We start from the raw sequence: 13923 nt of genomic DNA on the forward strand, positions 1-13923 counted from the left end.
GCTCCCTTTCCCTATAAAAACTGCAGCTGTAGCCATGTCTGTGTTTGTTCCTTGGTTTCTAGCATATCCTGACTGCTTTCTCGGCACCTCTGCAGCTTCTCGCTAAATATGATACCTCCTTTGGCTTTTAACTTGTTGGTTACAGCTCTTACTGCCACTTACATCTCATAGCTAACCCAGTCTGATTGCAGGTCTTCAGCATGCTGCCCTTGGGAATCACAATCAGTATGTCTTGGGGGTAGAGATTGATGTTTGGAGTTTACTCTGTATAATTTACATGCCCATTGTACCAAAAACATCTGTTCCTAAATTATTTTCAAGAGAAAATCATAGAATGTTAAGTGTAAAAAATACATAAGCTGGAGAAAATCCTTCTTACTAAATTGCCAGATTGATTCTACCTAAACCCTTTGTAAAATTTGTTGTGGATTTTAAGACAGAAGCAAACTCAAACTGTAAATTAGCAGGAAGCTTAAGGGAAACATATTTTTTTCCACAATAACATTGATTTATGAATGGCTTTATGCTAGCAGACTTGAGTTGTGTCAGACTGTAAATTGTTTTTTATGGTAAAGCAAGGAAAATAATGTATTCATTGCTGCTGCTTGGGTGTCTGCAGAGGAAGCAACACATATGGGCTGCTACTACTAATGCAGAATTTGTACTTTTTCATAGTATTGAAGTATAGCTTTGAGAATTTCACAAGAAAATGCTTGAAAATTCAAGTGTTTAGTCTCAAAGCTTCGTCATTCAACTTTAGAGAAAGGATGATCCAATTGGATGTGACGGGTCAGCATAAATTATTAAAACTAGTAAAAGAGACTTAAATGGTTGCAAATTTCAGCCTTGCTATTTAGGAAGCTTTATGTATAGTTTAATGAATCTGCTTTTATTTTAAATCAAACCTTGATCCGTGCTTGCAGTGGTATCAGCTTGCTTCCTTATCTACCTTGTTTCTCCTGTGATCCACTTACTGAGATAGGGAATGCAAATACGGTGGTAGCCAAGAGCCCTGTGTGCGTGGCTTGCTCGGTTTGAATGTAACTGCTTATTGCCTGGGTGGCTGCTGCCTGACAGAAGAGACAACTGCTCAGCTCTGCTGCTTTTTCCTTCTCTTCGGAGCGGAGGAAAGAACGGGAGTTTGGGCCTTTTGTCTTTACCCAGCGATTGACTTGCAAGCATGTGTGTGTTTTGTGTCTGTGTACCTCTGAAATTACATTGAAATCATCCAAGAGATGCAGAAATTGCTAGAGTGAAGACTGACGGATAGGGAATATTATCACAGAAATCTTAGGTTTAGAATGTGTGTGGAATGTTAGACAGGTCTTTGTGCGTGTGAAATATTTGGCCGTATTAAAGCAGCTGCCTTCAGAAATCAGTATAATATTATTTTTTCAAATTGTTTTGTATATTTTTAAAATAAATAAAGCAGAGAATTTGCTTCTTTCTGTAGCAAAAGGCAAGATTTGTGCAAAAGAAAAGATCACTCTTCCCGCTGTTGTACCATGCTTTAAATCTGGCAAACATAAGTTGAAAGCTATTGATTGCATGCTTTACGTTGTGTAGTGGTTTAGTTCCAAGTGGTCCCCGCTTTCAGCATTCCTTCAGGATAGTATTGGTTAATATAAAAATTGCTTTCACTTTGCCACACCATAATATGATGTATCCCAGAGCTAAAACTCAGCTAAAAGTTAGATTTTTTTCAATATTTGCTCCAGTACTTCAGCAGGAGAAGAAGAAAATTCATGTTTGTGTGTACATTCCCATACTATTCAGGATGGCAGGATGCTACAGTTGAATATTTTTGGTGTTTCTGAAGGGCTTACTATTTATAGCACTGTGGCTTTAGAAAACGGAGGGGGTAAGCAAAAAAAAGACAATTGCATCAGAAGTTATCAGAAATTAGCGGTTTTTCTCTACACCCTCCTGTGTAGGAAATCACTGCTAACTTATCCAAGGAAACTGACTAGAAACACTGGCAAGGAGCTAGAGTGTCCTGGATAAATCATGGATTTGTAATCTATAGACTTCTTTTGTGAAGAGCGCTTGTTGGCAAATGTTTGATATCTTTTAAAAATATCCCATTATCCATTATATTAGTTTTTAATTTACTACTGTTTGTAGAGAGAGACTAGAATTACCAGTAATCATCTGTCACTTTGAAAACATGCATGACAGGCATAGGCTGGATGCAGCTTGCAGCTTCATTTCATGTAGTGAGTCCTTGTGTTGCTACTGGAGAATATTAAGACTGTATTTATTATATGACTTGCAAGACACGTTTGAGGAGCCTGTTCTGCCTCACGTGGCGAAACACTTGTTAATATTGAATATATTCTGAAAATATTATCGAATCTATGGTGATTTAAATTCCATCAGTTTACCTTGAAGTAATTGAATTTTATCTTTCAGCAGGCCCGACAGAAGGTTTGGGGAAAATAATACAAAGATTTCCTCAGAAGGACTGGGAAGACACTCCTTTTCCACAGGGAATAGAGTTGGTAAGTTTGCATTACATTTTGTAATTTTTAGAATTTCTTTCACATACAATTGGAAGATACATCTGCCTTCAAGCAATAATCTGTATTATCTAACCCGACAGGGAATGGATAGAAATCATGTGAGTAGAGGGGGTAGATAATAGCTTTAAGAATAATAATTTTGGCTAACAGAAGATAATGTATTCTGGTCTGTACCACTAAGTAGATGTTCCTAGAATACAGACGTCTGTTGCAAATACAAGTAATGTATTTAAAATAAATATTTATTTGTGTCAGTAATTTTGTCATTGACTACATTTTTAGAGGTATCCTTCAGATGGCAGATGACTTTTCATTGTCATGTTCAAATAAATACAAACATGTATTTGTATATTGTAGATTTAAAAAAAATTAAAAAAAAATCCCAATAAACTGGCTCAGTTTTCTTGTCAGTCTTTACCCAGTATTATGTCCTTGACAGATGGCATAATGGGTACTTACAAAAACAGTACGCTGAACAAGGCTAGTGTACAGTCATCTATTTTAAATGCCCTCTCTGAGAATTCATCAAGTACCACTTCTTTCTCTTCCTTGGTCTCATATCGTGAGATGCAATGAAAAGGTTTATCTTACTCATCTGTGTCAGGGATTCATTAAACATATGGCTCTAAAAATCCTGCAGAGAAATGAAATACTGTGGTCATACTCTGCAAAAGAGATTTCTGAGAAGTCAGAGTGAAACTCTTACCGCTGTGAACTTAGGAACTTCTGGGACAGGACGAGCTAGAGAAGGAGATGGCCCGTAGGAAATGTTGCAATAGAAGTCTTTGTACTGTGGGACAAAATCAGCTGCAGAGGACAAAGACACTGACTCTCCACTGAATATATTACATAGATATAGCAAGCTTTTACCAGTGTGATACCTTTTAACCGGTGCTCAGCTCACTTGCTTAGTCATAACATGCTATTGGCCACGTGTTGTCTTCTCCTGTGAAAGAAAGGAGGAGGGGAGGGGATCTTGGTGTTTACTGCTTGCTCTCTGGTGTAGCAGAGGTTTATGTTATTCACTGTGTGCTGGTGTACGCGACTGGTTGCTCGTTTTCTTCAACAGTGTGGTTTTCATTTCTTCATAGTCAAGCATAAGCCTTATGTTTTGGGGGGAATGTCATACATTAATTACTGGTGTAAGCATTATTTCTGATACACGTGATGGCTAGTTACAGTGTTTGTGGTACGCTTGCATAATACTACATTTGGCAATGTAGTGCTGTGCTGAAACAGTGGAAGCTCCTGCTTTCTCTGAAGTGTTTCTACTACTGTTACAACATTATACCACTCTGTATAGCAATTGCTGTTTGCTCTAGCTGGTAATTCTCTACTTAATACGTGTCTAGCCAGCCTGTGCTTGATGACTGCTGACCGAATTCAGATAAGTGGCTTTTTTTATATAGTACACACAGTTGCAGTTCATTAGAAGAGAAATAAATTTTGATACCAAGGCGTAAGGGTGTCTTCTTTTTTTAACCACTCTATTGGAGTTGAACTAGGTGGTTTGATCTTGCCTTAAACACCTGCAAGAGTTTGAGTTGTACTAAGATTTATTTTGTCACGCAAATCTTCCTTACCTATTTCAAAGAAAGTAACGTGTCTGACTTCCAGTGATGTTTTGAAATAAACCATCACAGCTTCTCTTAAAGCAGTGAAGCTTCTTAAGTGATATATCTGTACCTAAATGTTATTTCCCATTTAAGTTTGATTGTAGGATGCCAGCACTACAAGAAATACCTTGCTGAAGGAAGATTCTTTTTTTTTTTCTTGATTGAGCAAAACATAATTTCTATATCAGTTCTCAAATGGCTCATTAGGCAAAGCCATTAAGACTTTAAACTTTCCAAGTAAAATGAAATCTGACAACTTAAGGACATCTATTCAGCCAGTCGGCAAAACTAGCAAAATTTTGATTTGCTTTCCAAACGTGGTAATAAAATTTTAATTAATTAATATTGCGGAGTTAAAGATATTGCAAAGATCAAGTACTAAAGTAAATCACTTACGGATTTTGGCAGGATGTTTTTTTCAAGGTTTTGCATGAGTGTCATATGAATCAACATTAATTCATGGAAAGGAAAGGAGAAAAGCTGTGTTACGATTTCCTGTTTGTCGCCTTAAGGACAGCTTTAATATTAAGAGAGTAACAGACAAACCTTGGGGGGGGGGGGGGTAAGAATAGAATAATTTACATAAATGTATGAGAATGAAGGTAGACGTACTTATGAATAACACTTAGTTCTTTGAGTAATTTGAGTTCAAATCCTCTTAAGTGTACTTCCTCTCCTTTGAGTGAAGGAATTATGTGGTTTCTCTGAAATGGCAAAAAAGCAATGGTTTGTATTGAAAAACATGTTAAGCTCTCTTCACTGTGTTTTGTGTTTTCATGAAGGAAAGAAATCCTAGTGGTAGGATTGAAGGGACATTTGATTTTTCAGGCTTGTCTTCTGTCAAAGTTAGTCCTTCTGCCATGAAAGAATCATGGAGATCTTCAGCTGATTATTGGTGAAGGTCTCACTGCCTTGCTGCCTCCCCTTCCTCCCTTCTGCTCTTTTGTAAAGTGAATTATTTGCCTGTGAATTTGGTGATTTGGATTTTTTTCTTTTTAAGTCGTGTCCCATCCCCCTCCCCCCCCCCCCCAATAAAGGTTGAATCAGATAATTTGTTTTGGGAGTGATGTGATCTAATTGTTGTTTCCCTTTCGTGTTGTTAAGGGCGTTTTATGACACAAGGTGGGGGGAAACAGAGGTAAAGACCTATGTCCACCCTCAGGCTTTAATACTTTAAGATGGAAAATGCCTTTCTGGACCGCTTGTGATCTCCATAGCTTGTAGAGATGCCATTGGTCCAAGCTCCAGCCAAAAACTAATAGACAGAATCCTCCGAGACTTTTGTGGAGGGCTCTTCTCTTTCCCCAACGCTGCATGACCCCTACCCCTCTGGGCTTGAATTTGTGCAGTCAGATTTCTGAGACGTAAATTAAGACAATGTAGAGAGCAGAGTTAAATAACAAAAAGTTAATTAATAAAAACATTGCAAATAATATTTTTCATGTAGTTGAGCCCAGTTGTGAACAATGGGCTAATATGGGGAAAGCTGTGTCTAATGTACCTGCCCTTGGCTGAGTGAAAAGGGATCGTTTTGAGAACATCTTATCTAGGAAAGATGATGACCCTATTTCAACTTTTAGCCTTGGCTATATTTGCAGTTTTGTTAATTTGATGCAAATATGTAGAGAATTGGGTCATTATAAAATGTAATTGCAGCCTGAGCTTTACTGAAGAGTATTATATTTGGTGTATATACATTCTATATTAAAGGATTAAGAGTTACTTAAATGGTTTCTGGTTTTGTGTGTAGCATGTTAGCTATGTTCCGGTTTTGTTTAACAAACACATAAGTTATGGAATAAGAATGTTGTCCAAAATTCAACAGAAATATACTTTTTGAAATTTTATTGAAGTGTTTTAATTTGTCTTGTTAAATAAACTGTGTGTCTTTTGGTTGTCAGTGGTAAGTGTCTGGTTGTCAGTGGTAAGTGACCAAGATACTGTCTTGGTCAGTGTATCTTCTTAGAGCTTCTACTTGTCTGCATCTCATCAAATTACCTAAAGAGGTTTTTCTTAATTTTACACTTCTTGCATTTGCGATTTCTCTAATGGCTTCACAGCTCTTAACTTTGTTCTGTTTATAATGAATACAGAAACTTTGATAAGTGAGCCACCTGCAAATTGCTGTGAAATGTACCTGAAGCTTTTTGTAAGGCATTATTGATAATAACAGTAGTAAGGGCCCTAGTACTTTTTTACTCTTTGTTCAGTTGTGTGATATAACAGAACAGAATGAGGTATGATATTTCTTAATATTCTGTATCATACAGATTGACTGTTACTTCAAAAGCAGTAAGATGCTCTTTGATTTGCTGGAAATTTTTGTGGGCTAGTCAGGTATATAGGAAACATTTTTTATAATTTCAGCTTAGAATCTGAGCATCTTCAGTTTACTGGGAAATACAAGTCAAAGCGAGTTTCCTCACGTTCATGGAAGTAAGCTGACTTTGAGGAGTAAAGAGAGATTTATACTCGTCCTTGAAGTTAATAAAGTATTTAGCTCAAAAACATTTAAGTCATTGGTTTTCAGAAGAATGCAGTTAGAACATACCAACCTGCTAGTTGCCCGCCATGATATTTTAAATTAACGTGTTTGGATATCCTTCTCCATAGCCTGTCTGTTTCAGAGAAGTTATTTCAGCTTTAGACAGATACAGCTTAAGTTTAGAAATAACCCTCTAAAATCAGCTGAGACATAGAGAGCAGTTTAAAGTTAGGATAGTCAAACTTCTTGTTCTCACTTGCAGAAAGAATCCTTGAGAGAGTATGTTGGTTGAATGAGTTAGCTTTATATTTCTGCATATTTTTCGTATTTATAATCCAGTTTTAATCCTGCTGTAAACCTTTCTAGACATCGTAACTACTTACACATCAAAGGAAGAAGCTTTGGTATGTAATGTTACACTGTAAACTCATTTTTGTCCCAGGGCTAAATTAGCTAAACTGTGTCATCTGCATTACTCAGTGTTGGGAGGCTAATATTAATTAGGCCAACGAAAGTCATACCTAGAAACAGATACGTTGTCTTAAGTTTAAACTAGGTATAATGTGTTTGTGTAGTTTGTGAGTAGCAGGGAAGAAAATTTGTTACTATAACTGGTAGTGGTGGTAGTAGTAGTAGTGTCATGCAGTAGTAATTTTCATTTCAAGTATGTGCAAGTATAGAAACGAGCATAGATTTCTAGACAAGCTAAGCACCTATCCAAATAATTACTTAAATTATAAAATGTAATTGTAAATTATAAAAATTGTTACTTAATACAATCCTTTGAAGATAGCTTACCTGTGTTATGACACTAAGCGAAATGCTTCTGAAGAAAGGCTGTACGTGTCCCTTTGAGATCTGACAGGCTGCCTGCTTCCTCCAAGAGGAGGAGGAGTTAGTGGTGTTGGAAGGAGCATATAACTCCTTTGTGTAGACACTTATCTTTGCTGTAGATCTTAGCATTTCTGCGCCTTTGAGCAGCTTGAGATATGAACTCTTAAACAGACATGAAGTATGTCTTTTATGAAATTCAACTTTCAAATTCCAACTAACCTGAGAACTGAGATATGAAAAAAAAAAAAAATCAAACGCGAGTAAGGAATCGTATTTATGTATTTTCAAAGTATATCTATATTTTGACCGACCTCAGTCTTTTGACAAAACTCAACTTTGTAGTCGTGTACAGATTTCCACTTCATGATGATATACATAATTTAAGAGTGACAGCTATACCTCTGAGATCTTAAGTGAATAGACGCTTCTGTTGGAGCTTCACAATTGGGTTGGGGAGAATAAAGCTATCAAAAAAAAAAAAACAAACCCAACACCAAAACCCAATTAATTTATCTTCAGAGTTGCATTGAAAAACAGAATTTCTGTCAGTCAGTTGAAGACATTTTTGAAGTAAGTCAGATTTTAAAGTAGTGAACTCGTAAATTTTTGGAGATTCCCAATGCAGTCTCTGAAAATCATTACACATGCTGTCAAAAGTAATACTTTTAAAATTCCAGTGCTAATTGCTCAGTGTTATTTTTGTTTTAGCCCTTTGGTGTAAGGCATCTTTTCTAGGAAAAAAATCTGATACTTCAGTATTTTACTACTTATTTAAAGACATGAGAGACAAACTGGGTTGCAGATTAGCCAGTTAAGGCCTGAAGTGATTAAAGTTTTAGGAGGGTTAATCTTTAAATGCTTCAGTCTTAGCTAGCTGATCTGTAAGCCAATTTTTCTGCAACGTTAATGCTTTTAAGGACCTGAATAAAGGGTTGTTTGCAGCATCCATTAACCTTCAGTGCACTTGGTCAGCTGCAGAGATTTTGGTTTTGTGAGGTTTTTTCCTCTTTCCCGTCAAACTTTTTTTATCCCTCAAGAATTGTTACATATGTAATTATTTAATGAACAACTGCATGACAGTGCTCAGTGTAGCACTTAAAAATGCATTGTGTTCTTCTTTCATTTTCATTATGTTGCAGTACAGGTGCTTTCAGCAGTTAGTAGAAAACAGATGATAGCAAAAGTACAGCTGACTATTTTATTGGAGTTATATTATGGACTCAGTTTATATTCCTTTAACCTGCCTATATTAGCCTCCAGTGGAAATCTTAGAATACCATAAGTGCAGTGTATTTTACAGTAATGTCTCTGCTGTGCTGTAAAATCGTTATATTCTGGTTTTAGAATCCCATTGCTTTTACTGAGTGGATTTTAGCTCCTGGATTTTGTAGACTAGTGGGGTAAAATAATTTTATATTGAAATCTGAGGACTTGCAAGTAGTCCTTGTGTAGCAAAACTTGGTCTTACTTGACTAAATACTGTAAAAGGGTGCAATTAATATGTTTTATCTTTTATCTAGCTTACTTTATAATACAGTCTAAATTTTTAGTAGAAATGGTAAAATATTGAAGTGACACCTGTTCGGAATTTCAACTCTGTAATCTTTCCATGGAGATTAATAAAAAATAGAGTGTATTGAAATGTAACCTTTCTTATAACTATCAAAATGTTTTAAGGTACCTACCCCCCCCCCCCCCCCCCCAAAGTATTTTAAGTTAAATTATTTTCAGATTTTCTGGAAGAGAAAGACATTTTTATAAGCTTTCTTAAGAAGTGCAGATGTTTTTAGAATCATAGAATGATTTGGGTCGCTTTTCTTCATTCTTGGTATCTATCATCTCCACAAATAATACTTGGCTGCATAAGGTGGTCTTTTCCACCTAAGCTTTGTGTGTAATTCAATATCTATGTTACCTCTCTGTAAGTTTTTCTCATCTTCTTTAAAAGTTGGAGAAAAGATTGCAACATGGACATTTCTGCAAGTCTCTGCTTGTAGGGTTTTTGCATAACAGTCAAGCAGAGGAGATTGAGACCCACTGTTAAGTCATGTGGTGTTGTATTTACAAAACTGAGCATCTTGGTATTTTCAGCTTGTAACTAATAGATTTGTGTGTGAGAACCCTCCTGGAGACCATGCTTTTCCTGAAGGTCCTGAAACGCTGATTATTAAATGTTTTTTTTGATGGTCCTTTTTTTTTTTTTTAAAAAAAAGCTCCAGCTGTAATGATGGAGATAGTGGAGGTACTCACTGAATGTAGTGATGCAAATGTGATTATGCTTCACTTAAATATTGTTACGATGATGGAGCCATATCAGTATCATTGTTCTTACTCTTGGAGTTCTGCCTCCTGCAGATATTTGAGAATGATCTGTAGTTCTTCCTCTCAACGGTCCTGTCTGCCTGTGTCCAGCCACTCTCGGATTCCTGCACAGGTGCAGTGTTTTTCTCTCCCCATGTGCTTCGATGAGATTTGAGAGTCTGCAGGATTACGGAGCATCCTTTTTGCTCTTCGATTTCACAGGGTACAAGACTAGAGGGTATAATACCCTTGGAATAAATGGGTTTGTGGCTAGTATGTTTCAGTAAGAATTTTTTCCCTATCAGCTTATTCTGTTATCTGTACGTACTCAGTGTGAACACATAAACGTTTGTGAATATTTTTCATGCTTATTTTAGAGGGATTGAGAAATGGTCTAGACTAAAAAAGGAGAACAACATATAACTCAAACACATGATATGAAAATGGGCTATGTCTCTAGAAACCAAAACTGAAGAGCGGAAATCCTATTATATTTCTTTTTTTGAGAGGAAAAATTATGGGAAACTTTTTATTTTTAGTTTTTTAATTCTTTTCAGCTTTATTTTCCTTGAATGCTTTATAGAATAGCCTCATTATGGATGTGCTTTGTCTTTTTGCAGAAATGTGGGTGTTTTTTTTTGTTTTTTTTTTTTTTTTTTTTTTAATGCTTGAAAGTGAACTTGGATGAGTGCAATACATCACCTTAAAAAGCTGCATGTTTTTGAATATCTGAACTTGTTCTTAACATCAATTTATTCTAATTGACCTATTCCACTGCAGACTAAGCATTGAAAATTATCTCAGAATAATTCTATGCAAAGACAAATCATATAAGTTTGGAATGCAGTCAGCAAAAGAGAAATTTGTCCAGAAAGACACAAGCCAGTGTATACTTTTAAGTCAGTTAGAAGTACTAAGTGCTATATCTTCTGAGTTTACAGCACTGTTTTGATATTGTCCCAAATACACAGAAGTGAATGGAGATGTATTGACGTGCACTGTAACATCCAGATCTGTTGTTATACAAAGCTACTGCTTTCCAATAGTTTCCTGTGCCATATGCAGGTGTCAGCACTTCCACATCCTTCGTCTTGGTAAATGAGAGTGGTACATCTTGAGCTAAGCATGAATCAAGGAAGTTTAGCTTTTGAAAAAAGGTCAACGCTAGTCTGAGATGGCCTGAGGTTAGACATGAGGAGACTTCAGATGAATAAAAGAAAGAGAATAAACTGTTCTCTTTGTCCTTTGAGAATAAGGTGAGTAATAATGAATGGATACTGTAGCAAAGATTTGGTGTAAACAGTAGGAAACGTTTAAATAGATGGAGCTTACTCTACTTAGAATGAAATTATTGAGCAGTCTTGTTTTTAATGTTAGATACCTATGAGGAATGACTTGTGTGAGGCTAATAGTATGGCATTAAAAAGGGAATAGCTTGGATAGTCTCCTGAGGTTCCTTTTAGATTTGTTAATCTGAAAAGCTAAGGCTTTGGCTCTCTGGTGGCTTGCTCGTTTGCTCCTCTGCAGAGAGAAAGGGTAGTAACTCATTGGGAAGATACCAAACCGAGACGCTGGAGCAGTGATGAGTGAAGAAATCTGTGTGGATTACCATGAGAGATGAGATCTGGTCTTTAGGCATGATTTTCAGGTGTTTGTCCTTGCTGGTAACTACAGCAAGCTTTTTCTTAAGAGGTCTTTTGTCACTGTTGGATCAGGTTCCTGTAACTGAGAGAGGAAGAGAGAAAATTAAACTCGGAGAAATGTAACAGTACAGTAAGGCACTGAAGTACCCCGGAACCGCTTCCCAATTTGTTGTTTAAAATTCCCATGTTTTGTTTCAGCTTATTATTACAGATAACTATTTGTCAGCCTTCTGTAAGAAGCTGGAACTTCTTTTATGCTTGACGTGCTGTAATTTAGGCAATTTCTTGACTGAAGTTTCTGGGGGGGTTTGTTTGTTTGTTTTGGTTTTTCTGTGTGTTTGTGCAGGGAGTTGAGAATTCATGTGGTTTTGAGAGAGCCAGAAAGCAAGACTGTTGTCTGTTGAATTTATAGCTATATATCCAGTTGTCACAAAGCTGTCCTTTCTAGGGTTGTGTGAAGGAGCAGAGAGGCAGATAATGTGCATCTAATCAAATACAGTCTATTGGGCTGAATACAAGATTGTGAAATTTGAACTGGGTCATTGAATGTGTTCTGGGAATCCAGAAATAATTTATCTGTGATGTTGATTCCTATGACTATAAATCAGTTTGGAATGTTTTCTAATAGTTCAAGAAAACAGACTAATGGAAAATAAAGGCTATTTTATGTTTTTCTGAACAAATTTGTTAATGGTTTGTGTTTTGTTAAAGCTGATACTTTTCATGCTAAGAATTTCTAATCCCTAGTGCTTGTAAATCATGATATTCCCCCATCCCCCAATTTGACCAACTTTTAAATTTGTACTATTTTTATAAATTTTGTTAACATTTGATGCAGGTTTCTTCTGCTGGCTTAAATCATCTCAGCGGTTTTAAAGCTTGACTTATTAAACCTGAAAACTTTTGTGATGCATTTATACAGTATAAGTGCTTATTCCTAATATGTTATAAAAGGTGTATCCTAGTTGTGTTCTTTTTTTTAAAAAAAAAAAAGAAAAAAAAATATTAAATAAGAACAGTATTTCCAATTTGTATAACTCCTGGTTTTCCATTCTGGACTCCATACAGGGCAGCATACACCTGGCACAAGCACCTCTGCAGGCTTGGGGGAAAAATGGCTGATTTCAGTGATTCAACATCTGTCTGAGAGTGTGCCATGCAGAGTCCTAGGGAAAGGACTCGGAGGCTTATTTCCATTTTTTTTTTCAAAAGCAGCATGTTGGCCTCAAGTACCATCACTAACTTAAGTGTCAAAAGGAGTTGAATTTATAAATCCTGAGGTTGGGGGTGTTGGATTGTTTGTTTATAAAGCAAAGACTACTTAATAGTGTTTCAGTACAGCATGTTGATGCCATCTTTTGACTAATTGCATGGAATTGGCAAAACCACTTTCAGATCTTTCAGTTTTTATTGTACAGCCTTTTTAGGCTCTTTTGGCTGTTTCCTAATAACATGTAGTATATTGTTTTCTTTTATACAAAACCTGGTATTTGTAGATGGAAAGGAAAAGTTCATGAATTGACTTAGGTTAGAAGATATAAAAGGGAACTAGGCTATTTAGATGGCACTCTGCCTCCTGTATTATTCTTCAGTAGTATAGTCTTTGATTTCTGATATGGTTCTGCTATCCTGATTTTTGTAAGGATTTGGTAAATGACTGAGAATTTTAATGAAGAAACGTCCTTATTTTAAGCAAGTCAAGAAGTAGTAATGTTATGGTGTTTGCTTTCAATCACAGTAAAGTAAAAAAGAAATATATGCAAAATACAGTTTGTATTAAGAGGAAGAAACAAAAGAGATCTGAATATACTTATATTTTTCAAGTGCTTATTTTAGGGCTAGTCACTGATAAAGATTTTTTGTCTTTGTATTGAAATTCTCCTGAATGGGGATCTGTCGTAAGCATGGCATCTTATAATGAATTCTGAGTATGGAACCAGTATTGTGGAACCAATGATTTTTGTCAACAGTTTACCTTGACTTGTCCTAGCAAAACATTTCTTCTTTCTGTTTTTATTGCTCTGTGAATGTCAGAAATAAATTGATGCAGGTCAAAACCTTTTGAAGTGGCGTGGTGAGTGTTAATGCTGCAGTATGATCCATGAAGTGCTACAGCCTTATTTAATGTTGCTAAGAGAGACCTCTCAGCTATGTTTGGTTGCAGTGTCTTTGTTTTTCAAGGACATGTTGGCATAGGTTCACAGGTACTTTCATTTAGCTGTAATGGACACCAGGATAAACTATAAAGGAGCTTTATTTCTATATCTGCGATAGAGGAGTAAGTTGAGCATTTGAACTGGCCTCTAGTAAGGATCTCTGAAGCTCCAACTTTCACAGATTTGAAGATAAGGCAGTTCAGGCCTCAGTTGCAGTTAACGCTACTTGTATGATGATCCTTTAACGGTTTGTAGTTTTTTCTCAGCCTGCAACTCGTTAAATCTGAGCTGCAGAGTGAACGTAGGCAAAGAGGAAGAACGCTGATACCCATCTCTTCTTTTGGACCTTATTCTCAAGAGCTTCCC

At 36.3% G+C, this 13923-nt stretch overlaps 1 protein-coding gene across 1 annotated transcript in view; it reads left to right on the forward strand.

Moving 5' to 3' along the window:
• Positions 1-1785: 1785 nt before the first annotated feature.
• Positions 1786-13923, forward strand: part of SBF2 (SET binding factor 2) — a gene marked incomplete at its 5' end in the record, with an annotated part of 228924 nt that continues 216786 nt past the window's right edge. The window contains 2 exons of the mRNA XM_082485054.1: positions 1786-1861; positions 2416-2501. Of these exons, the coding sequence (XP_082341180.1) occupies positions 1786-1861; positions 2416-2501 (162 nt within the window). The remainder of the gene's footprint in view (positions 1862-2415; positions 2502-13923) is intronic.

The sequence above is a fragment of the Vanellus vanellus genome (assembly GCF_965231255.1).
Source record: "Vanellus vanellus genome assembly, chromosome: 6".
NCBI lineage: Eukaryota > Metazoa > Chordata > Aves > Charadriiformes > Charadriidae > Vanellus > Vanellus vanellus.